This window comes from Papilio polytes, unplaced genomic scaffold, assembly GCF_000836215.1.
Source record: "Papilio polytes unplaced genomic scaffold, Ppol_1.0 DF823934.1, whole genome shotgun sequence".
In the NCBI taxonomy this organism is placed as follows: domain Eukaryota; kingdom Metazoa; phylum Arthropoda; class Insecta; order Lepidoptera; family Papilionidae; genus Papilio; species Papilio polytes.
Window position 1 is genome coordinate 1,544,026 of NW_013525270.1, and position 27,098 is coordinate 1,571,123.

At 33.5% G+C, this 27,098-nt stretch overlaps 1 protein-coding gene and 1 long non-coding RNA gene across 2 annotated transcripts in view; both read left to right on the forward strand.

Annotated features, from left to right (window-relative positions):
• Positions 1-6: 6 nt before the first annotated feature.
• LOC106102014 lies at positions 7-2,501 on the forward strand. The gene is made up of 2 exons (XR_001225549.1): positions 7-98; positions 569-2,501. It is a non-coding gene; the product is annotated as an uncharacterized LOC106102014 (long non-coding RNA).
• A 10,836-nt stretch (positions 2,502-13,337) lies between these two features.
• The window catches only part of LOC106101966 (cadherin-23), a 20,442-nt gene continuing 6,681 nt past the window's right edge, over positions 13,338-27,098 (forward strand). The window contains 20 exon segments of the mRNA XM_013281357.1: positions 13,338-13,724; positions 14,816-14,967; positions 15,106-15,324; positions 15,640-15,931; positions 16,013-16,185; positions 16,376-16,573; positions 16,939-17,132; positions 17,650-17,702; positions 17,705-17,828; positions 18,560-18,837; positions 19,266-19,423; positions 19,997-20,152; positions 20,676-20,855; positions 21,352-21,486; positions 22,187-22,371; positions 23,012-23,271; positions 24,030-24,193; positions 25,061-25,228; positions 25,838-25,995; positions 26,752-26,933. Coding sequence (XP_013136811.1) covers positions 13,523-13,724; positions 14,816-14,967; positions 15,106-15,324; positions 15,640-15,931; positions 16,013-16,185; positions 16,376-16,573; positions 16,939-17,132; positions 17,650-17,702; positions 17,705-17,828; positions 18,560-18,837; positions 19,266-19,423; positions 19,997-20,152; positions 20,676-20,855; positions 21,352-21,486; positions 22,187-22,371; positions 23,012-23,271; positions 24,030-24,193; positions 25,061-25,228; positions 25,838-25,995; positions 26,752-26,933 — 3,631 coding nt within the window. The 5' untranslated portion in view covers positions 13,338-13,522.

Here is a 27,098-nt window from a genome sequence, read left to right on the forward strand (position 1 = left end):
GCCACCCCGACTCCGGCCAGAGCTACATCTCCGCCGTCTACAGCGACAGCGTGGCCGCGCGCGACGGCCGTCTGCGCCCCGGCGACGTCATACTGCAGGTATACACATCTTAGGAATATTAAAAAGTGAAACATTTATTACATTAAGGGTCTGTCCCACCACTGGCTGATTAAGTCTCAGATAGCCTAAAATGACGTCACTGTCAGATGAGGTAACAAAATCCGACATTTCCATCAGTGATTTTACATGTTGGATTGTTATCAGACAATTTGCAATTTGGTGGGACAGGCCCTTAATTATTATTATAATCTCTTAAAGGGTAGCCAACGCATCTGGGGCTCTTATCGTTGCAGATGTTCATGTACGTCGGATCAAATAGTTATGCGATGCGCTGCTCGTTTGCCTACTTTTTTGAGGGGAAAAAAGGCTTTGTACTCTTAAGGTTAACAATAGATTTTCAATATTAATTTGTACTTATGATCTCAAAGTCAAACTATTTAGTACTACCTGTCGCTGTATGGAAATCAGTATCTTAACTATATAGTTTTTGTTTTTTTTTGCTTTTCAGGTGAACGATGAAAATGTGACATCAATGAAGACACCAGAAGTGATAGATTTACTGAGAATACTCCGAGGCTCGATCTGCATCACCGTGCTGCGGCCGCCCGCTACATGAACCGCCTTCAAGGAAAAAATAACAAACGGACAAATATCATAAAAATTATACTCACATACATAAAATGATTATTCTAATTTGCACTAAAAGCACTAAAATATTGCTTGTGCAAAGCCCTTAGGGAATTATATTTTAACACATATAACTATTTTAAAACGAGATTATTTATAAAGACAACATAGCTTCCTTATACTCAAAAAAAAAAACATAATAGGAATTATAATATAAAGTATTGTAATATTCAAACTTTATGGAGGCTCGCGATTGTTACTTTCCATATCTAAAATTGTATTTTACGCAGTATTTCGAGCCGAGCTGCCATAAAGTTTGAATGGCACAATACAATATCCGCATGATATAGAAATTAAGACAATCATTGGTAAGAAAACACCCGCACAAATGATATATCTGACACGTAAATAAAAAAATAATGTATTAAAATAAGCAATTAATTGTGTTATCGACTTGTAACCATCCTAAATATATTATTGTAAACTTTTAACTTGCCACAATATATTAAAAGTTCCTATTCAAACTCTCATATCTGTGTCTTTTTTTAATGACATCACAAAAGTTGATTTACAATTTAATATATTGTGGAATTGATCTCTACAAGAGTCTCGTAAAAAAGAATTTAATATTGAAAATTCGTATAAAAGTTAGCATTAGCTAGAATAAAAATAATTACGGTAAAGTTATATTTCTTTGGTCAAACTCGACCTAAAACATTGAAGAAATGCATGACATTAAAAGCGTTTAGAATTCGAATAAATTAGATTTTTAAAAACATTTATGTCATTTTATCCTTATTGGAAGATTTAATTTGAGTTTGATGTCTGTAATAAATTAAAATATGAGAATTAATAGGTCGATATCGCAAACTGTAGTTATAGCATTCCATGCTTTAATCTTTGTAGTTAATAAAAAAACAATTTATTTGCAAATTTAGTATAACAATGCAAATTAAATAAATATAACATCTAAAATTTTTATCTAAGAAAATCGTCGTAAAGTTGCACATTGTATATTATTATATGGCCTGAAAGATAATATTATGGAAGAATTTTCTATGATAGATTTATTAATAATTAAAAGACTTTATTGCAACATATAGTACGTTAATTTGGTAATATCACACTCATATAAAATCTAAATAAATATACATTTGTTTGTGTGCATGTTATTAAAATTTATTTTCAATACACGTCAACAGTTTTGTGCATGTAACTTAAGGTTTTAAAAATTAATTTACTTAGTGACTTTTTATTTACCATCATATAATAATAATCATTAACATTTACATGTTTACGCCATATATTAATGCAATAAATAAGATCTTATATAATAAACATTTAGCATACTTTCCTGTAGCTACTAAATATATAATCTAGTCAAATCGGAAATAAATTTGATCATTTCGTTTCGTAATTTAATATAAATATAAGAATAAATACAGCTATAATTATATAATAAATAATTATTTCTACTTTGGTTGCTAAATATGTAATGTTAACAACTGAAAGATTTTATCAACAAATCAAGTCGAAAATATATTTTAATAAAGAATTTAAGATAAGATACAGTAGGTTTAAAGTAATCAGAACGAATCAAAATCAACTGATATTCTAAAATTATTGTGATGGATTTGTGTTAGTAGATATTTACTGTATTACATACATTAATGTCTAATGGAGTTATATGTATTAGTGAAACGTAATATACATAATGATTAGTGCAAATAATATATTAAGAGAGCGGTGCGGAGCCGCGTGACGTCATCTACTTCGTGCTCACAAATTTTGTTAAATATAAAAATGAAAATTTACTCTTCTTTATTTTAAGCCTCGTATCACCCCTTTTTCCCGTCTATACTCTGACACTTTTTGCATATCGGTTAAATAAGTATTTATTTTACTTAGAAATAAGGAATTACAATATCGTGATTTTAATCTTCAAGGTAATAATTTCAGAAGAATTGATTGATTCATTGTATCTTCATTGAATTGTAATTTCTTGTAATATAAACTTTAGTATTTAAATGTTCAAGTTCTGTTATGATTAACCAATATGAAGATAAGTGCAGTACACCTGTGAGCGATTATTGAACCTGGAGTCATAGTGCGGAACAACAGACGGGCCCGCGTCACTGGCACCGACCATCCGAGACAGCTAATGGTGTAATACAACTGCTTACATAATTTTAACATTAGTCAGGAAAACACTTAAGAAAAGCAAAATGGCTTAGCTGTATTTTTGTATCCTTTTAGTCGTAGCTTTCGCCCCCAACTCCATCCGGGTGAAATTAAAAAAAAAATTAGTAGCCTATTCTTCCAGATTATCTTCTATGTCTATACCAAATTTCATCGAAATTCGTTTAGCCCTTTAGGCTACAAACTCTAACAAACCATCCATCCATTCATCCATATATACTTTCATATTTATAATATTAGTAAGATATAGATAGCGATCATTTAGATGGATGGATGTTTGTCAGGAGTTATCTCCAGAAAAGCTCAACAGATCTCGATGAAATTTGGCATGAATGTCTCAGTCTGAAGGAATAGAGTACTTACTAATTTTTTTTTTATTTTGCGCAAAGTCGCCAATAAAAGCTTGAAATGTAATATACAGTGAATCATAGTATGACTAATGAATGGAATGAGTAAACTAAGTAAGTAAGTAACTAAATTTTTCATTTGGTTAGTAGAATAGATATCTTTCGGTTAACTATCAAGTAAAAATGGTAGTCACGTCATACTATGCTCATAACATCGTTCAGATTGACATAGTTTTACTGACAGCCTGTACAAGTGTGCAACTGACCGAAGCGGTTGTCCCCCTAAAGTCGACTCAAGCGACGTATTAAGTGAAGACAGTTAACATTTAATTATTAGTACTGACGCACTTGTGGCATATGGTGGTCACGGTCAACGATCGTCCAGCACACTAGCCAGGGGGAAGGGTGAAGGGGGGGATGCGCTCCGCTGCCCAACGATCTAAATTAGAATAGACCGTAGTAAGGAGTAAGATTCTACCTGATAATGTACGAGATTAAGCTTAGACAAGAATTTCATTATGTTTGCAAAATAAATACATTTAAAGTGAAAGTTAAACCACTTAGAAACGTTGCCGGTCCCGGGTTCGATTCCCAAAACAAGTAATAGCAAAAATGTAACACCTCTGAATGTTTTTTCAATTTAATTCTTATCTTTGAAACCAGGTAACAACATCTGAACCTGACTCTATGTGGTCACTGTGGTATTGTGGTTATAACTTAATGGCAATATATAACAGGAATAACCTGTTACTCTCCTGTGAATTAGCGTTAGATTATAACTCATAAATGATGTGAAAAAAATGGACACTTGAATTCACACTTTTCGTTTTACATTAGCTTATTCTTGTTACCACACTTTCGATAGTTTTTGGAACTTGACGAAGAAATTTTAATTGTAGTTACTACCATAACAACAACTAGAGATAGGGCTGCCAACATACAACAACGAACAACAGATGCATTTTTAAGGATTCGGGAAAAAACATGTTTAAAATGACTACAAAACGCACACACAAAGCTTTCTATAGAAATTCATGTCATTATAACACATTTCAATAATGCTTTCGTAAGTATAGGAAGAAATTGTTGTCTACCATCATTAAGCACTAACACCTGGTCTCTAGGGTTGTCACTTGACGAGCAGTCAGTTGTAGTAAGTGATTCACGCGCGTAAGTCGCGTCGACAGTGTTCATAAAACGTTATATCGGAAGTGCAGTGAACATTTCCGCAGCTTTTTTTTAAACTTGTATTTAAGAATTATTTATCTACTAGTGTTTTACATGTAAGTGTTATTTACTTTAAAATAAATTTTTAATTTATGCATCTGGTTATCCAATTTAACTATTTTGTAAATTAGTAACCTCATCCTTAACATATTAAAATCGTATATATTTTTACGCAAAACTATGTAAAAAGAGATAATAGAAAACAATTAAGTTAAACTTGATATTATACAAAATAAAATGTCCTTTATTTCTTAAATTTGAATATAATCTAAAACCACACAAATGAAATTGTTACATTCTGTTAATTATTAATAATAAACTTATTATTAACGTACGTATAGTAATTAAATAAAACTCAAATGTAAATAAAATTAAATGTTCTCAAAATGCAACAGACCAACTTCAACTTTCACTGAAACTTCATCAAAACAACTTATATTATTTTTTGTATCTTTCCGAATCGTTTTTCAGTAAATTTCGGCATCACGCTGCGTCCGTTACAAAATAATTTATTTACAAAAAGGTTGCTTGCACCGTTACAACATAAATATCTGTCATTTTGTCGTTCGTAGTAAAAAAATAGATATTTTCCTTTCAGCATTCGATTCTGGTTACAGTTACATAAAACAAATGAATACTCTACATTTTCAAACAACGAATAAGATTCACTACTATCAGACGTAATCTGAGAATTAATTATTGGCATATAAAATATTACATGAAACGTATTATATTCATAAAAGTAGATAGATTATTTGTCGGGGAATAACAACAATACAAAAGAACATTACAATTTATAGCATTTTTGATTCTTCAACCTTGGTAACATAATATAATGATGATACGTTATGATTATTTTAACAATTTCAGTGACTATTTATGTTTTGCAAATAGAGCGTAATTGTTAGTTCTAATTTTGAAATTCGAATTTTTGCAGTTTAGTAAATAAGTAAACAAACTTTCTGAGGTGAGTAATGTATTTAAACAAACTATCAAACACTGTTGTTTAGTTTAATTCAATTTATCTTTTTGTAATATCGTAGAAAGTAAAAGAAGCAATACAATAATTTTATTCATCTATTGTTTAGGATTGTTTTAAAAATAAAATTATGTCGTTCTCTATTATCACTGAAGTAACATTTTGTATCTGATTATTTAAATTAAACGACTAAACAGTTTCTTAAGCAATCTAGTTGCGTCACATTGTTTATGATATTGTACAAAGTACATGAACTAAAACAGTTCCCACATTTCTTGACTCCGTCGCCCGATACTCTACACTCTATTTAGAAGGAATCCAAGTTAAAGATACGCTTCACGCCAATCGATTGCAAGTGCTCCCTCCATTGAACAGGTAGAGTCGGTCGTCGAGGCCCATCATTTGTCAACAGGTACACAAATGAATTATGGCGTTAAGTAGACCGAAACAAATCTCGATTTATGGGTCAAAGTGACGACAAATTATTCATTGCCTAGGAAAGTCATCGACTCTATATTAGTTTTCATACATTTTTGTATTTAATAACAGTAGATTTAAGTGATCATTTTGTGTAAGCATTATAAAATTGACCCAAAAGGAATTCGTCTTAAAATCACCAAATGTTTTATCGAATTCACATCGCGATTTTTTCTTTGTGTCCAGCCAAGATTTCCTGACTCAATCAAGTAGTACAAATGATATATTAAATTTCGTTTAGTTTCACACAATCTGTTAGATGCAAACAAACGCAACCGATATTGTTTGCCTATTAATTAACATATCTTTCACTTGTATCAGAAACATCTACATGAAGCTTTGTTGTATTGTATCCATGGGAAGATTTCCCATCATTGATTACGTCGACACGTAAATCATCCGATTAAATTGCTCTTATCGATTTCTAATACGCTCTATTTTACTACCATTTCTTTTTAACAGACATAATACAAATAAGATTTTATCGATCGATTTTTTGGATCAAAAAAGAGGTAGTTCGAGAGTAGTCCTAGTGGTTGAGAAAATAAGGAGTAAAAGGTTAGCGTGGTGTGGGGATGTTATGAGAAGGTATGAATCGTATGTAACAAGAAGGACGTTAGTTATGAATGTGGAGGTATATGGGTAGAGGTAGACCAAGAAAGAGATGGATGGATTGCGTGAAAGGTGACTTGATCGAGAAGGGAGTGATGACTGAGATGACGGATGATAGAGTTATTTGGAGAACGAAAACCCGGAGCGCCGACCCTACGGGAGTAGGATAAGACAGGGGAGATGGTGATGATTTTCTTTAATCAAAATTTGCTTCATTTATTGCACGTCAATTAAAAGCCATACGATAATGAAGGAATACAACGCAACTACTTATAAGATTAATCCGATAAAGTTTTTGTAACAATTGAATGTTGGGAACATTTTAGCACAATATCTCAACACAATGTTGTTAAAATGGTTCGAAATTTTCGTAATAATGAAAGTACTTTTAACACTGATCTGCGTAATGTAGGAACAAAGTTAGAGCTTTAAGATAAAGTATGCTATAACATGATGAAATTTTAAATACTGCGGAAATTTTCACTTAGTTCTAAATAGACTAATTATGTTTATTCAATATATTTACATTTTTGATTAATTCAATAAACATTGTAACCGTTAAAAATTATGTCATTATATCATTTAGCTATACTAAATAGATAACAGAAAAATGTTATCGAAATTTGTGCAAAAACTGTTAACAGTACAGTGAGTTTCTAGGTGATTGAGCTTTTATGAAAGAAACAGTGCAATGACCGTTAATACTCGAAATATCCAAATACACAAATAAACATAAGGTACCAAAATTAACTCGTGAAAAGTACATTTTTTACATTGATAATATTGATCCCGAATTATTCGACATTATGGCACTTACCATAGAATGTAAGTTTCCCTTTAGTGTAGTTTAATTAACTCTTAATATAATTGATTCGTCTTGTATCGTCGCAAAAAGCTGTAACGGATTAGATGTTGGAACGTTACCGGATATGTTGCGGGACAGCCGGCCATGTTCCCGGGGGAGGCACGCTCGGCCGCGCCTGCCGGCGTCACGGTGGCCGCGCGCGATGCCAACCTGTGCCTTGGACGGTGCTAGACAAAATTAAAAATGTGACGTCATCAATATTTACCATTATTATTTTCTCCTTTGGTATCTTACTAATATTATTAATGTGAAAGTTTAGATGGATGGATGCATGTTAGAGTTTGTAGCCTAAACGGCTATACATATCTCTATGAAATTTGGCACAGACATAGAGGATAGCCTGGTACTTTTGTTTTTTTTTTATTTCCACGCGAACAGAGTCGTGGGCGGAAGCTATTTGTTCATACTTCATACCACTGATTTACGATGTATGAACGCTTTTTTCTATAACTAAATCCAACAAAGACATAAAGTTAATTGATGTTTTCTTGGTGGCATTACTTGATGGTGGTTTAATCGATATCTTTTTTGCAGTTTAAAAACTTAGAACATATGAACGTGAACGGATATCATTTGTTATCTTTTTAAAACATTAATAGTAAATGGAAATCGTTTCCTACGAATGTTTGTGTGACAACGAGAACAGAACTAAACAAGCATTCAATGAGAAGGAAGTCACCTTATAATTACGCGTAATTGTGGAGGCCGAGATACTTTCGCGCAAAAACTGGCTCACCGGCATCGTATCTTCACCGGATTTGTTGCTCAATATCACTAGGGTTGTCATTTAAATGATATATATTATTATGATGATAGTAATCGATTTAAATAAAATAAATGCTTGAAGAGACGATAATTTTATTTAAGGTATACCTATTTCAGACCCGATATATTGATCGAATTCTTGCTTTCATAAGAAATCAAATTGTTGCAATGTTTATATTTTCGAATCATGAATTTGCATTGTAAATATACAAATGTAAATTGTGGTAATCAACTATAATGTACCTTTTGCGGTATTTTCTACCACAAACAATTTATGAAAACATCTTGCTAACGGTACAAATTGACAGATAAACTACTGCATTATTCTGTATATAATATGTTAATCTGTAACGCATGACTAATAAACTATTGTAAAATTTAGGTTAGGAACATCCTTATCTGTTATTGGTGATAAAAAAATAATTACTAACTACTGCGAAGATGCACGCATAAGGTACAGGTCAAGGTATTCAGATGCCATGTAGCGACCTGTATAAGAGTACCTTGGTGATTGAAAGAGCTTATGTTACCTAGTGGCCAGTTAAAGTGTAATTTTTCTAGGTTATGAAATCTTATGTCCATTTGTTTCGTAACAAGATATTTAACTATAAGCATTTATTTTAATCATCTTCCTAAACTCTACGAGTCAGCTTTCCATCTCAACATTAGTAATAGTATATTAGACTTTTCAATTAAATTGCATAAATAATCAGCACATGTTTATGTCGTCTCGCTTCGCAACGCTGAACATCCTTTGTTTGCCAAACGTATGGGAGATAGCAATCACTTTCCCAACGATCTTTGTCTTGATAAATGCACGATCACATTACATATTTATTGATAAATTAGCATTTGCTGTTAGTGTTCCCAAAATTGAAACTAAAAAATATATTTAAAACAAAATCATATTAAAAAATAGAAATAGCGAGGCACATTTTTGATGCATTTAAAACTATAATTAGACTATGTACCAATTATAAATTCGTTTTAGTATGTTTGGCATAATGTAATAAATATTACGGCCAGTTAACTTTAAAGTAATTTTTATTTTCATCATCATCTCTTCTTTGCTTACCATTCCCGGGAATATCGCTATAAAATCCCACTTTTTTGACCGACTTCCCAAAAGAAGGAGGTACTCAATTCGTCGATATGTTTTTTTTTATTTTTTTTTATGTGTGTCACGGCATAACTCCGCCGTTAGTGGACCGATTTTGATAATTCTTTTTTTATCCGAAAGGTAATGCTTGCAGGTGGGTCCCATTTTTTTGTTTGATTTTTGGGGTTTAAGACTACGACGTAGTTAAATAGTTTAGCTCGAAATCGCGCGACGAAATTTCGGGTCATTTTTGCTTTTCACACTTATATTTATATATATCTATACTAATGTTATAAAGAGGAAAGATTTACATTTTTGTAAGTATTAGTAGTAGTTTTTATTAGTAAAATAACTCAAAAACTACTGGGCTGATTTGAAAAATTCTTTCACCATTAAAAAGCTACGTTATCGGTGAGTAAAATAGGCTATATTTTTTAATTTCCCGCGGGCGAATTCGTGAGCAACAGCTAGTATATTCATACATTTAAAATCTATTACAAGTTACAATGTTGCGTGATCCATCTGTCCAATACAAAAGCGTGCGGAAATGACTATTATTATAACAGAGGAATTGTTCTTTGTAATTTTATACACGGAGACTATCATTATAAATAGATTTGCCAGATTAAATGGAAAGTTTAAAAATTCAATCGAAAGTGTAAAGGGAACCATGTATGATGCACATTTCGTATGTTAACTCTGTGTCTAGGCGCATTATCAAGCTGTATTACAAACTTCTCGTTCTATTACATGCTCGTATATAGTCACATTAAACTATTTCTCAACATTCTTATTTGCTTGTAAACAAAAAACATCTTAGGATCAATTTGTTACAAGTTAATATTTATGATATTGTGCTGGTTTCGATATGTTTTACTAACTACACGTTCGTTTATTTAGTTTCGGTCGTTTACAGTTTTGAAATACGACGAAGTCTACTCAGTGTACCATTTCATAGTTATAAAATTGATTTTTATTTCTTCGTGCTAGAGATAAGATCGCGAAATATTTGTACATGTTAAGCCGCTAATAAGATGACAGAACTAATGTCGTTTCCCTGTACTTTTCTGTCTATTTAATGAACAATATGACGCCCACTGCTGCGCATAGGCCTCACTGAATAGTCACTAAACAAAAATCTCTGCCTAAGCTTCTCCTTTATCATAAGAAAAGGTCAACATTTGGGTTGAAAACAAGGTGTAATGTTTGTTTTTAAATACTTCATAAAATAAATAAGACATAAGTCTCAAATTAATCGCATAATTTCCGGCTTTTATCATTTAATATAAAATTACGTCGGTCAATTGCATGTGCTCTTCACACAGATTAATGTCCCAACAATTACAGCAACGACATTCGTTACGTGTGAAATATTCCAATTCAAATTATCAACATTCACACAACTTTAATGTGAATGTACTCACGCTCTGAGAAAATATATTTTATTACATAGTTACTGTTATCAAATTCGCTCAATTAAATTTTAACTCCGAAAGATCGTGAATATATATAATTTGTTGTAGATCGTTAATCAATACATTGTCTATGGTGAGAAACAATTTACAATCTGTGGTATACTTTTAATTCGAGACGCGTGTACGCAGATTAGATATTACAAAAATATACCGTATGTAGTTGTTACTTTTTCCTCTACATAATCTGTAAAATCAACATGTGTTTTTATTGTGCCTTACGTAACTTTATGTCATGTTTAAAATGACAACACGAGGTACTCAATCAAATTATGTATGTACATACATGAATAAAAGTAGTTTTACCTAGTTTAATATGTATATAGATGATTTTAATTTTATAAATTTATTTGCTATTTCAAAATTGTGAAGAAAGTACAATGTCGCAACAAATAGTTTCTATTTAAGGTATTAAAATAATGCAAATATGAAAATTAAGATAAATACTATAATAGAGACGAATAACGGAGGGAAGAGGCTTTCTCTCGTCTCGGGCGAGTCGGTCGGCTTTCGGCCGCGCTTTGCATACTCCGTTACGCTCCTTGCCTTAAGTTCACTAATTTGCCCACTATAACACTTTCTTAATGACACCATCGAGTACGCCATGTTTGTGATATTATTAGCTATTATTAAATCACTTTAATTTCCTATTCAAAAAAAAAAAAGAATAAAATGACAAGAGACCAAAGAACAGACAAATTTAGAAGGATATAAATGATTGGAATCACTCTCATCCTTGAATTGTGACGTATAGAATATGTTAAATGTATGTAGGGGTCAATTCCCTGCATATCATATGAATTGTCGCATTGGCTGACAGTCATCGGCCTTCGCGCCGTCGCGCTTGCTGCCTCTTTTGTTTCTATCAACATGACAACTCATCAGTTCCCGCCAAAATAAACGTCAACGACTCGTCTGCACGTTACACATATCCGGTTGACACGAGGTCATTTTTAATTGTTATTTTATATAATTTCGTGTATTGTTTTGATATGTTGCGTGTGAATGAACCACAGCGCTAAAATGGGCTATTACGGTCGTTTGTGCAACGCTTTTAAGAACTTTAACTAAAATTAATTATACGTTCTGAGACATAAAGATATTTTTTAGAGGAAATAAATTGAAAATCCGCGGACTCTCCGAGGGACATTTTAACAAATTTAGAATGGAATATTAAATAGGTGTAACATTATATAAATCCACAACAAGTTAGTAAATTATTTTAGACTTGTCAAAATGTCTGTGAAACTGTTTCAAAGAAAAAGTGTGATCTCTTAAAACAAAAGACGTAAAAATGTAATCTTACATAACCAGTTCACAGATTGCACAGTTTCGTCAATCCAAAAAGAAAACATTTAAAAATGAAGCAACGAGTCGGATTAAAGGTCCGGGAAAATTTAGCGAAAGAAGTGGATTTCATAACGCATGGAAAATAAAAAAAAAACATCAAAAATTCAATGATTCGTTTCACCCGATTTTATCCGCTTTTGTGGATAAACGGTAACTTTAAAGTAATAGAACAGAATTCAAAATGCATTATCCGTCTAATTATGCAATAATAAGTTCAGTTACTTTTGAATGTTAGAGATTTCATTTAATTTTTTTCATTTGACTAAATCTAGTTTGGATGCATAAGAAAAGAACAGCACAAACACAGTAAAAGAATCAATTAATTAATAATTTTTACACAATCATGATCAGATAGACATGTTAAGCAAGTGTGTACAAACATCTGCATGTCAAAACAATGAGGTGCAATGTGTTCATAGTTTAACACGCACTGCTTCCCATCTCGTGCCTAGGTAACCTACAAGCGTCACACTTATATAGCACTTAGCGATCACTTAGAGATAGTGGTTGTAATAACAATGAAAAAAAAAATGACAAAACAATTGTTATATTTTCAGGTTTATCAGTTCCCATTTCCACATTGCCAATCATATTTGCTACTCAAAACAAACCAAAACAACTAAACTATCGCTCTTTAATTAACTATGCGTAACAAATGCTTGTAAAACAATATGAGACACAGTAAAACTACAAGAGTAGTTAGTATGGTTTTATATCATCCATTATTTAGTTTGTTTTCGTTAATTTTAACAGAAAACATTATAACGTATCATCATTATGTCAACAGTGCAATGGTAATTGACGAATTCTCAAAAGATTATCGTCATTGTTTCTAAACAATTAGAACATAGATAGGTGAGATCTAATAATATTTTTAACTACGCTCATGTTGTCGTTGTGATCTGCCTAATTGTTTGTTTAGACAAAAACAAAAAACATTGGATCATTCCTAAATTTCATTGTAGCCGCTTGTCATGCTTATATCAGTCAGTACCATTTGAAACAAGGATAGCTCCTTAGCTAGTATCTTGTACTGCGAATATTAAAATCAGTTTGGCATAAGATAGGTCTTCGACTACATCTAGTCTTGCAATTTTATAGATGCCCCTTCGTGTTGTATTTTACAATCGAATAGTAAAATGTGAGAACCTGTTCTTCCCGCTTATATTTTTAAAGAAAGTAAGGACGTGACTGCTATAATTTACGTAATATCGACTGTTAATTCAACATCTGGCTAACACTCGTCTCTCTTTAACAGGTGCACGTGAAGTAAACGTCACGTAAACGAAATTAACTCGCGTAAGTGTCAACCTGAGGTGACAACACTTTCACCAGTAGATCACGGCCTTCCCACGGAGAAACCGTGCGAAGGAAAGCTTCGGGAAAATGTTTATTGTCTCCATAGATAAAAAGAGGAACCCATGCATCAGATGAATTGGAAATATGATGATGTTGTGCTCAGATTTCACGAGGAAGCAGCCCAGAGTCAGATTAAAACCATCTCTCAAGTTGTCTCAGATACTGCTATGGCTGTTGCTAACAACGCTTGTTGCAACATGTTCAGCCAACAGACCACCCCGCTTTTTGATCGATGGACGATCAGAAATTGTCGTAAGATTAAAGGAAGGACCCGAGACGCCAGTAGGTAAGTAACATTGTATCACATTGAGTTAAGTCTATTAAAATTGTATTTAATACAAGCTCTACATAATCCGAAACAGTTGGTTGCGCTTCTGGGTTATAAGGCTCAAGTGCCCGACGCCGGCATGAAAATAACACCAAATGTTAAAGTAGTAATAACGCGTAACTACTTAAATTGGCAATCCAATTACGAGTTTAACCTTCCAGTTTAGGATTAACTTGATCTGGTTAAAAGGCTGGTCACCACTAAATTAATAAAATATCAAGAAGTGACTAAGCAACAAAGTAATGGATGTTTTACGTATATCATAGGGAAGACAACACTGTACTAAAGTAGTTAATATTTTCATTATACTGTCTAACATCGATACTATAGAGATTGTTCTTAGCAATACGACAGTCAATTGTTATTTCCTATTTCCTATTCTTCATTGTATCTGATTTCCTAGTTGTCTTTCATTTCTTACTGCAGCGGTTCTTAATACGATGCGCAATAGTGTACTTTCCTACCATAAATAAAAAACAACATTTTAGTTATTACTTGGCATCATACCAACATTTTGGGTTTTATCAAAAGCAATACCTGTCGCTCACTAAGCTAACAACGTAAATATAAGTCACGGAAACTTTGATTAAAAATTTAATACGAGATTTGGGATTCATGTTATTTTAAGTTCTTTGCAAACATGACAAGAACTGCATTCGAGTGAGGGTAATTGCATTTAGGCGTCGCTTCAACGATGACTATCCGGAAATTGCTTTAGTTAGGGTGGAGTGTTACCACGACAACAAACCATAAACAGGGGAAGCCTTACACGTCCCATGTTACCGGCTTTTGCGGAAGTTAACGAACGATTAGTCACGAGGGAGACAGACATAATGTGCTTTGTATTTAATACCATAAGGATCCAGTTACATTTGTGTCACAATATACTTTCTAGCTATACTTACTATGTAACCGGTCTTCCTTCCTGTGTAGAGTAAACTTTTTAGTAAATCATAAAGAACTACTACACTATGATTGTTTAAGTTATTTTTTAAGATGTATTCACAGTTTTTGTTGTCATGTGTTATGTTTTTTTTTATATATTTCAGGGAGTCTAATTTACCGACTCCGGGGTATTGACCCCGATGGGGACACGTTGAAATTCGGTATTAAAGACCAAATTGGTAGTGATATATTAAGACTAGAAGCCATTTCGTCCAACGAAGCTAATGTATATTTAGTTAAGGAATTAGATAGAGAGGTAAATTATCTTTCTTTTGCAGTCAAATAATAACTAAAAAGCGCCTGATATTTTCGTATTTAATCAGGCACTTTATTCACAATCATGCTAATGACGGTAAATAGAGTTTTAAAATATGCGATTTTTCCTTTCATACAGACCCGAGATGAATACTCATTTGTCTTAACGCTGACCGACGGATATTTAGGGGAGGGTAACTTTGTCACCCAAAGCTTTTTGTTGTTAGTCGAAGATGTAAACGACAACGAACCAGTTTTCAAACCTTATCCCTCTGCTGTCACAGTAAGAGAAGATGCTGATCCTGGTATTTTAGTCACTGTAGAAGCCACCGATCTGGATGAAGGGGCATACGGCCAAGTAAGTACGACAAGTATAAACAATGAACACCAGTGTAGTGTCAGTCAAAGGTTAGTCTAAGGCTAGACACCTATTCATTATAATTTTATCATGCTCTTCATTTTTGCAAATTGTAATTATGCAAAAAAAATATGTTACAGTGAAGTTGTCACCTTTTGTCGCTTAATCATATTGGCTCCAATTATTTGTCGTAAAACGAAACTTGTTTATCAAAATTAACGTCAATGTCACATCTGTCACTGTCATACACAACCGGGACATCAGAAAGCTTTTCTTGTTTATATTAAAAAAAGTTACTTATCTTGCATTTTAAAGGTACTTTATCAATTACAAGAATTAGATGGAGATCTTGAAAACTTCCTAATACAAACAGTGAATGGGAAAGGTGTGATACGCTTAGTAAATGGGTTAGATTATGAGCGAAAATCCCTTTATCAATTGAGAGTATTGGCCGTGGATCGTGCCAATCAAGGCAGGATTAATACAGGGACAGCTGCTATTTTAGTGAAAGTCCAGGACGTTGAGGATCAACCGCCAGAGTTTATTGTTGCGAGTCCCGTTACTAGAATCAGCGAAGATGCTCCTATTGGGACTTCAGTTTTACAAGGTAAGCTATACAAAGATCGTTTTACAATGTAATAAAATAAATTGTTTTATTACTTATGTTATCACTTATTCTGTATTCCAGTGCGAGCTATTGATGGAGATAGAGGGATTAACAATCGTATATCGTACAGTATTGTGTCAGGTGGAGAGGAACATTTTGACATTGATGGCACTTCTGGTATCATTTATACCTTCAACCCATTGGATAGAGAAGATCCACTTAACAGCAATGGGGCCTACATCTTGGAGATATTGGTAAGAAATGTAGAATTGAACATTCTTACATTTTGCAAAAATGTAATTGAAGTTTTAAATAAAATTAAAAACAAATGAGGTTTCTACACTTATAATAACATTAGTTCTAGTTCTGTGTAAAAAGTACTATAGTTGTTTTAACATAGATATTTTCATATTGTTCATAAAAAATAAGTATAATTATTTGTAGGCTACAGAGGAATCACAACAAATATCCCCTTTGCCGAGTGCAACCACTGAGGTAACAATCATAGTAACAGATGTCAATGATGAGATACCTAGGTTCCGCAGCGAGCAGTATGTGGGAGAAATATTGGAGAATGCACAACAGAATACACCCATCACCCTTTTACAGCATGGTGTACCTGAAGTCTATGATTACGATCAGGTAATTACTATACAAACATTTTAACAATCTGTAAATTTTACTATACAAATTTATAAGGAAGAAACATTTTATTTGCATATGTAATTAATTTTATAGCCTAAGGACTCTGTAACAGATATAACTCTTTTCATCTAAAGGGTACAATCTGTAGTGTTTTAACCAGAATTATTATTAAATAATTATGTTAATGTTATTAATACAAAAGATTTTATATTCCTTTATTTAAAATTCACCAATCACAAAAGAAAAAGAGGTAGTATGTCATTGACCTTTTTATTTATTACCAATAGTTTTTTTTTATTCATGTCACAATAAACACAATAGTTTTAATTAAATTTAGCTTTTATTGTATTATTGATTTTCAGGGTAAAAATGGAACATTTGATTTATATTTAATAGGTGATAATGGTGTATTTGATGTCACGCCATTTAAAGGTGTCAATGAGGCTTCATTCCTTATCAGGGTGAATAATCCTTCATATCTTGATTATGAAAAAACAACAATGATGAATTTTACTCTAATCGCCAAAGAAGTTGTTACCAAAGAACCAAAAATGAGGTATGTAGACAATTGTATAAGTTTATTTTCATATGCTAATATTATAAAGAGGAAAGATTTATATTTTTGTATGTATTTGATTCACGAAAACTAATGGGCGATTTTAAAAATTGTTTCACCATTAGAAAGCAAATTTTATTAATTAATTTTTAATTTTATCTGGACAAAGTCACTAGAAACTGCTAGTATATTATATAAACAGAATCACATTTTATGAAATAATTCATATTTAAAAACACAGTTTTAATACCTAACTCATATTAATAATATAGATAATAAAGGTTTATAACATTACAGTTTTATCAAAACACTAGCTTTTCCTCGCGACTCTGTCTGTGCGGTATAAAAAACTTAGTATGTAACCTGTGGTCTTTCAGACTATGTTCTACATCTATGCCAAATTTCATTCAAATCCGTCAAGCCATTTTAGAGATATGTATAAGTAAATATCTATCCATCAGAACATTTGCATTTATAATACCAGCAAAATCACTAAGAAATATGTATTCCTTTTCAGTATAGTGCCAATAACAGTTTACATAAAGGATGAGAATGATAACTTCCCGGAGTTTCAGTACCAGAGAATTGTGGTATAGGTACTACAGTTGCTTGGGTACAAGCTATGGACCAAGATTCTGATAATTATGGTACAAAAGGGATCCGATACACAAGCCTTAGAGGAAGTATTGCACATTTGTAAGTAATTTTTTTAATAAATAACTATATTTTTAGCTGGTGATTTATTTTAAAGTAGAAACAAAAGATGTGATGCTTTATAACATCTCTAAAAGTAAAAATATGATTTTATAAATGTCTTATTTTTGACCGACTGTCCAAAAGAAGGAGGTACTCAATTCGTCTGCATGTTGTTTTTTTTTATTTTTTTTATGTGTGTTACGGCATAACTCCGCGGCTAGCGGACCGATTTTGATAATTCTTTTTTTATCCGAAAGGTAGTGCTTGCAGGTGGGTTCCATTGTGTTGTTTGATATTTGGGGTCAAAGACTACGACGTAGTTAAATAGTTTAGCTCAATATCGCGCGACGAAATTTAGGGTCATTTCTTTCTTTGCTTACGTAGCCTACACTATAAGTCTTACATAAAAATGATGTATGGAAGAATTGTAGCCCATTAAATTCGCTAAACAAAAGTCCGCAATAGCATATATATATCTATTAAGGTTGACGCACAATAACCACTTTTTCATTAAAATAACGCTCGAAATCTATACAACGCTATTACTCATGTTCGGTATGAATCCTTATCCAAATAATTTTATCAATTAGTTCTTCACAAAACCGACTTCCAAACAAAATACACTAAAAAAAACAAAACTTTATAGATTTAAAATTTATGATTTCTTTAAATAAAGCACCAAATAAACTATTTCCGTCTAAGTATGCTTGTAACCATATTATTAATTCCAGATTAAATCTTAATGAGGTAACTGGTGTAATAACAGTAAAACAATCAGGAGACGGCAGTTTCGATAGAGAGTTGGTCTCAAGACACTATTTGACTGTGGAAGCGAGAGACGACCAAGGCAATGGTAACAGAAATACAGCACAACTGGTGATTAATATAGAAGATGTCAATGATAATGCACCAATGTTCTTAGCAAATAAATATGAAGCCAGATTGTTAGAGAATGAGAAACATTTTGAAAATCCACTAATTGTTGAGGCAAGGGATGCTGATCTAAATGGTAAGAAAAACAATATTTCTGTCTTTTCATTTTTATAGTGCACTAGCTTTCGCTCGCGACTCAGTCCGCGTGGATTTAAAAAAACAAAAGTCACCATCCTTCCAGACTACCCACTACATCAATGCCAAATTTCATTGAATGTCGTTATGCCTTTAAGGCTACAAACACTACATCCATCCAACATCTAACGAACGTCCATCCATCCATTTATTGAAACTTTCGCATTTATAATATTAGTATAATGAACTATTAAATAAGTATTAAACATGTTTATATATTTTTTTTTATAATAAAGGGAGACAAACGAGCAGAGAGAACACCGAGGTGTTTTATTTTCTTTTCTATTGCATTTTCAAACTTGCTTCTTTGCCAAAGACAATTGATTTAATTTTGTCTCAATATTGTATATAATTAAACCCTGTTTACAGGAACGAAAAATAGCCACATAGAATATTCAATAGTGGGTGGTGATTATAAGAACAATTTCACCATCGACCCTAACCTCGGAATCATCTCTCCAGTGTCCGGTTTGGACTTTGAACAGATACCGGGCGACAACAGCAACATACGGTCGATACATTTAGTTGTGAGTATGACAATTATGTTATTTATTTTATTTACAACTTTCACGTGAATCATTAGTTTCTCTAGGATTCTTTTAAGGAGTAAGTAACCCAAGTTGTTTGAGTGTACATCTGCCATACGCAAGGGTAACTTTAACCTCTTAAATGTAATGAAGGTTGAAGGTTTTTACAGTAGCTACTGCACAAGTTAGTAACATTTTAGTTAAAGGCAGTTACAATCTATTTAATGGTTCAAAGTCACGTGCGCTTGGGCAAGTCGTCTTCTTCAAGCGATTTATACGATGCTTCGAACCGCCAAGATGTTTTTGAATAGTTTTAACTTTTTATACTAAAAAAAATCTGTGTTTGAACCAATAAATTATTACTAACTGTTGCTACATTTCTTCCAGGTGGAATTTAGAAATGTAGCCTATGTAAATCAGCGATAACGTAGCTTTCTAATAGTGAAAGAATTTTTGAAATCGGCCCAGAGTAGTTTTTGAGTCCAATACATACAAAAACACAAATTATTCCTCTTTATAATATTAGTATGGGTTATTAATTAGTGTTTAGTAAACCATGTTTTCTTGGTACAGGTAAAGGCCCGTGACTTCGGCGTGCCAGCGCTGTCATCGACGGTGCCAGTGACGGTGTACGTGCAGGACGTCAACGACCACGCCCCCATGTTCCAGCAGATGTTTTACAAGCGCTCCATCCCTGAGGACATGCCCGGCGGGACTAGTATATTAGAGGTATACTAGTATATTATATGTAATTGTGTAATTTACTCTAAAAAAGTTTTTTCCATACTCACAGTGGTTTAATGGTTGTTTAGACGGCCCCTTAGTATGAATTTCAATCTTCATTACGGTAATTTTAATTTGTCAATTGCTAGATTTTTAGTTTTTTAAATAGTATAATGTGACTAACGAGTAAATGTTTATCGGACATCGCCGAAATAGCGAAGTAAACATTATCAATAGAAATTCTGATTTACAAATGGATTTTATCAACAGAGGGAACACGTAGATAGGGGATATTTCCTTTACCTATGCTGACCATCTCACACCAAAGCTGTTTTCCTTTCCTTGTAAGAAGATAGATTCCATTTTTCGTTCTCGTTTACCCCTAAAATTATTATATATGGCATGTATTTTGAATAATAGAATAATGTTTCATGAAAGTTTTATAAAGTCAAAATAATGTCGTTAATGAGAGAAACTCAAAGAACATAAATTTTGAGTTAATTATTATATGAATGCGATGTGTTTAAAGGTGAAAGCTCTTGACATGGACGGTTCGTCCCCGAACAACCGCGTGGTGTACCGCATGGAGCGCGGCGCCGCGGACAAGTTCGTGGTGAGCGCGGACAGCGGCGAGCTGCGCGTGGCGCGCGCCGCCCGCCTCGACCCCGACCTCACCAGCCCCAAGCTCACCACATACACACTCACACTGGTGAGCGACACCTTACCAAACTTACTCTATCTAGAATCGATGTATGCGTTAACAGGAATTCAATAGTACTTGTCCCCTTGTACAGTCGGGGAATTTGTCAGTGTGCAATGTTAAACGCGACAGTAGACGTGGAACAATATCCAATGTGATGCAGTTTTTAATGTATCTGTATGAAAGTCGATCAATACTGTTACCGATCATTTGTAATTATAGACAGAGTTTATCACTGCTAGGATAAAGGTGTTGTTTTCAGTAAATTGGATACAGCGAATTTCCGCGACTGTACATACGAACGACAAAGTTCCTTGATCTTATGAAGTATTTGATGTTCTTTTCATTCATCTATTATGTAGCACCTTCCTTTATCTTACCATCTTATGAAAGGGGTTTATTGCTTGTTTAAAGTATATTGACGACATATTCTGATATCTACTTTTTAAAATAAATGAACCCACATAGTAATTATTATTATTTAATAGTATGAATATGTACACAGGTCGCTATAGACGGTGGTATTGGTGAGCAGCAGCTGCGGGCGGCCGTTCTCGTTAATATTACTATAGTCGACGTTAACAACAAGCCTCCTATATTGTACGAGCCTGGTACTGTCTCTGTTATGGAAAATACACAGGTAATTAATTAATTAAACTTATAGTAAGTCTTGATCATAATTAAACATCTAAATTTTATATACCAAGGTTATAGAATCATATTTTACTCTTAAATTCCTATTGAAAGTAACTTCACACATTATTATAGGAAATTATTAAAAATGTTACTCTACGGTTTTTCACAAAATTACAACTTAAATGAAAATGTGAATTAGTGTAACCTCCCTTTGAGATTATTGCTCTGAGTGGTCTTAAGTAGTTGCGCTAAGGATCTCTCTTAGTGACTTAAGATTTTATAAAAGAAAAGTCGCCAAACTTGATAGCATTGTCAGCGACATATACCCATTTCCTATATGTACCTTACAAATACCAAGTAGAGCCCGCTTTAACTTTTTCGCAATATAAGCTTGCCCGGTGTTACACCACAACCACACAGAAGACAGGCGTGAAGTGGGAGAAATTCCAATTTGATGAGTGATTCCAGATGCCCACCTTTTTCTTATAAGAAAAGAATTAAGGGAACGTGGATTTGACGCTGGGGAAACGCAAAGAAAGGGGCTATATCCTTTTTATGTGCGTTTCCTCTTTCGATTAAGGATGGGCAACGCATCCGCTATTGCGAATGTAGCGGCAGTGGTCACTTCGCCATTTTAGCGGATTCAGATGGCTTGCTTGTTTGTTTATGATAAAAAACACATTTAAATAATGTGTTTTATATAGGTGGGTACAGTTATCTACCGTGCGCAAGCGCACGACCCCGACGAGCAGCCCGTGCTGCGCTACACCGTGGAGCGCGCGGGCAGCGCCGCACGCACTGAGGAGGGCGTGCCGCTACACCTCTCTGAGTGCGACTACCTCTCTGTGTGGGACTTAAACCCTGTTGATGGAACTCTCAAAGTTGTACGGTAAGAATATTTTCATTATTTCTCCGATTAGAGAGTAATCTACTAATGGTTGTATTTTCGTATGTATTGAAATAACTCAAAAATTACTGAGCCGATTTCAAAAATTCTTATACCAATAAAAAGGCATCGAGTTAATATTAACACTGAGTTACATAAGCTAATTTTTACTATTTTTAATTCTACTCAGAGTAATAAGTAACATGTTAAAAGACAGGTGATATAAACGGTTTTCATTAATCGCTTATACGTTCAAAGGTTTATGGTTAAAATCTTCTTAAAGTTAAACGAATCTTAAACATGCTTTATAAACGTTGCTTACAGACGTCAAAATTTTAATGGAATTTCGAGAAGTGTGACTTTTTTATTAAAACTTCGTTTCAGTATTCGACCGTAAATATAGCACTTTGTACACAACATGAGATAACTTCTTTAATCTTAACGAATGTTTGTACACAACACCAGAGAACTTCTTTAATCTCGACGAGTGTTTGTACACAACACCAGAGAACTTCTTTAATCTCGACGAGTGTTTGTACCCAACACCAGAGAACTTCTTTAATTTCGACGAGTGTTTGTATACAGCACTAGAGAACTTCATTATTCTTGACGTGTGTTAAAGATACAATTAATCTCATTACAGGCTTTTGGATCGAGAGAAAATAGAAACAGTGAAACTGGTTATAAAAGTAGAAGATATGGCCGCGATTGAAACAGGGCCGAAGCAGACGGCGACGGCAACACTTACTATTGTCGTTGAAGATGAGAATGACAACAACCCTAAGTTCAGGAAGCCTTACTACAAGACTTCGATAGCAGAGAACTCAAAGAACGGGGCACTTATTGATAAAGTTATTGCGGATGACGCTGATAAGAATAGAACTATGAGCTATTTTCTTGAAGGTATGTATTCTATTTGTCTAAAAAAACGGCTATCCCCCTTGTTTAATTTACATAAACTTTATAAACAAAACATAAAAATTAAGATTGAAAAGATAGCAACATAAGAAACTCAAAGAAAATCGGCTTTAGTGACCGAATCCTTAGATTTTATAGTATAAGATGACAAATGAAGCGGCCATCTTTATCAAGATAGCAAAATGAAATCTTCAATCGCCAAAGTAGCGAATGACCGCTTCCTTTACGGATGTAAATTTATATGCTGTTATTTTACTAACAGTTGACTTGAAGCTATTAATACAGACATTTTAATGAATTTACTTGTGGCCTTGTTATTTAAGAAACTATTATATAACTGTGTTTTTTTTTTAATATTAGCCCGTGTTATTTATTTTTACGATTGATTATTACCGATTATTTGTATATCATGACCGTTTTGACTGCAGTTTATTTGTAACTAGCTTTCGCCCGCGACTCCGTCCGCGTGGGATTAAATATAAAATAAATATATATTAGATAATAATAATAAATCGAATTTTTATTGCCACAAAAAATTCTACATAGAACATTTAATACACAAAACCTTAGAGCTAGTTTATAAAAAAAGTAAGAAGCCTGTGTGTTCTTCCAGACATATCATCTACATCTATGCCAAATTTCATCGAGATCCGTTCAGCCGTTTAGGCTACAACAAACATCCATCCATCTGAACTTTCTCATTTATTATATTAGTTTTTTAATTGTTTTTTTTTTGTTTCCAGGTCCTCCGGAGTTATTAGAGCTGGTACACCTGGAGAAGTCTACCGGCGAGCTGGTGGTTGCCAGCAAGGTGGACCACGAGCAGCACTCCTGGATCAACCTCACGGTGAAGGCGGTGGACAGTGGCCTGCCGCCGAGATACTCCATAGTGGATCTATTTATACAGGTAAGACAGAAGGATGGATGGATGTATAATGTATATATAAGAATCTGTAGGAATGTCGACTGATATATTTATAAATTATTATTATTAACTCATTTACATTAAAAGAAAATATTTATGACTAGTTGTTGCTCGCGACTTCGCTTGCATGAATTTAAAAAAAAAACATAGCCTATGTTACTCATTAATAACGTAGATTTTTAATGGTGAAAGAATTTTTAAATCGGCCCAATAGTTTTTCAGTTATTTCAGTGTATACAAAAGTACAAATCTTGCCTCTTTATAATATTAGTATAGTTAAACAAAATGCCTTTGCAGTTTCGGTACTAGTGCACACTTATTTTATGTTTGTGCGTTTGCGTAAAATTATTTAATTTAAAATTTAATAATGTAACTGGATTATAATAGTTAAAATTGTATTTTCCTTTAATTGTTATCTAAAAAATATATTTCATCATACTTCATTATATTATACTATTATTAATAAAAAAACATCCATCCATAATGTTTGGATTGATGGATCTTTGTTACTACGGTTACAAAACGACTGTATGTATATCCATGAAATTTGAAATCTAGAATATAATAAAGAACATACAAGCTACTATTTTTTTTGGATTCCGCACAGACGAGGTCACATAGAAAAGAGTAATTTGTATTTCTTGTAAAAATATTGTTAAGAGCTTTCGCCCGCGACTCATTTCGCGTGGAATTATAAAAAAAATGATTAGCCAATGTGTTCTTCCAGACTATTCACTACATGCCTACCATGTTTCATCGAAAACCTTTCAGCCGTTCAGGTTACAAACTTTAACAAACATCCATCTATACTTTCGCATTTATGTTAGTATGATTTCTTGTTATTTGCAGGTTTTAGATGAAAACGACAACAACCCTGTATTCGAAGCGGGAGTGTTAGAGTTGACAATCCCGGAGGACGTTGCTCCGGGGACTGCGGTCGCGGACATCGCGGCGAAGGACGCGGACTCCGGGGAGTTCGGCAAAATCACTTATTTATTAGATCGTATGTCCACACAGGTAATATACTTTAAATATTCAACTAATAGTAAAGCTTAGAAGTTCCTGTAAACAGAGATTTATATAAATAGTTGACTTAAATAAGTTGATATCTAAGAGATATAGTATTTATAACGATAAGGGAATAGGGTATGAATGTAGAAGAAACCTTAGATATGTTAGGACCACGCCTAGGTTTGTAGGCACTATCTACCTCTCTATGTTACGGGCGTGGGTTATGTTGATTAGATGACAGGACAAATTATTTTTTCTAATTCGTTACTAATATCTTAGAAAACTTAGAACACAAACGGCTTAGGAAGATATGTAACATCGGTTCGCGACTTCGTCCGTGTGAAATTAAAAAAAATAAAAAATATAGCCTATGTTACTCACTAATAACGTAGCTTTTTAATGGTAAAATAATTATTGAAATCGGCCTAGTAGTTTTTTACTTATTCCAGTACATACAAAAAAATACAAAAATACAAAAATTCCTCCTTTTAATTTTAGAATAGATTATTTTATTTAATTATAATTTGGAGCTGAGTGTAATAAAACAATATATAGTAGAAACTAAATTCTTTATTTTTATTAAAAACAATATAACATAAATAATTGAATTTCCAGGGCAAGTTCCTTATAAGAGCGGAGACGGGCACGCTGGTGGTGTCGGAGCCGCTGGACCGCGAGACGCAGAGCAGCTACACGCTGGTGGTGGAAGCCTGGGACAACTACCAGTTTGGTTTCCTCAGCGGGGAGAGCAGAAACGCATTCAAACAGATCGTGTCAGTATATCTATACTAATATTATAAAGAGGAAAAGTTTGTATTTTTGTATGTATTGAAATAACTCAAAAACTACTTTGCCGATTTTATAAATACTTTCACCATTCGAAAGGTAATTTATCTGTAACATAGGCTGTATTTTTAATCTCATGCGAGCGAAGTCGCCAGCAACAACTAGTTATATCTAAAATTGTGTAATCAAATTCAACGGAAATGTTTTGCACCTATGATAATTTCATTTACATGGTTTGAGAATATTTGTTATTATTATTATTTATTAAAATTAACAATTCGCTTACTTAAGGTAATTAACTAATGCTAAATTATAACATGTTTGCAAGCATACCAAGATTTTAGTATTCCACTGTTCCCACGACTTCATCCAAGAGAATTTAAAAAAGAACTTAATAGCCTATGTATTCTTCCAGACTTTGTTATTTATCTGTGTCAAATTACATAGAGTTCTGTTAAGTCGTTTCGCAGATACATTGTAAGCAAGAACCATCCATAGATGTTTTATAACAGTGATGAAAACAATGGAATACTATTAAATCAACTAAAATTGTACATTTACTTGTAAGGATAAATTAAAATTTATATGTAGCTGATAGATTGGACATCGTTGAATGACGTTTAAATAGAAGACATTAGAAATGCAAGAAAAAAAACTTTTAAAAACCAGTTTAATATTTAACCCAAGCTACACATAACGTATTAAGATCATTGTTTTTTAATAGATTAACTTTATTTTATCAGTGTCCACGTTGGCGACGTGAACGACAACCCGCCGGTGCTGAAGCTGGGCAGCGAGTGCGCCACCGTGACGGAGTTCCACGAGCCGCGCGAGCCCGTCGCCGCGCTCGCCGCCAGCGACGCGGACGACGCAGACACGCCCAACGGACAGCTCTCCTTCCAGCTCGTCGGCGGCAAGGGACACGGTAAAAACCCACCCGCAACCACTACCTTTCAGATAAAAAAAGAATTTTCAAAATCGGTCCATCTGGGGCGGAGATATACGGTAACACAAATGCAAACGAATTGAGTACCTCCTTATTTTGGGAAGTCGGTCAAAAAAAGGTCCTCTTTGCTTCTTTGCTGCTATT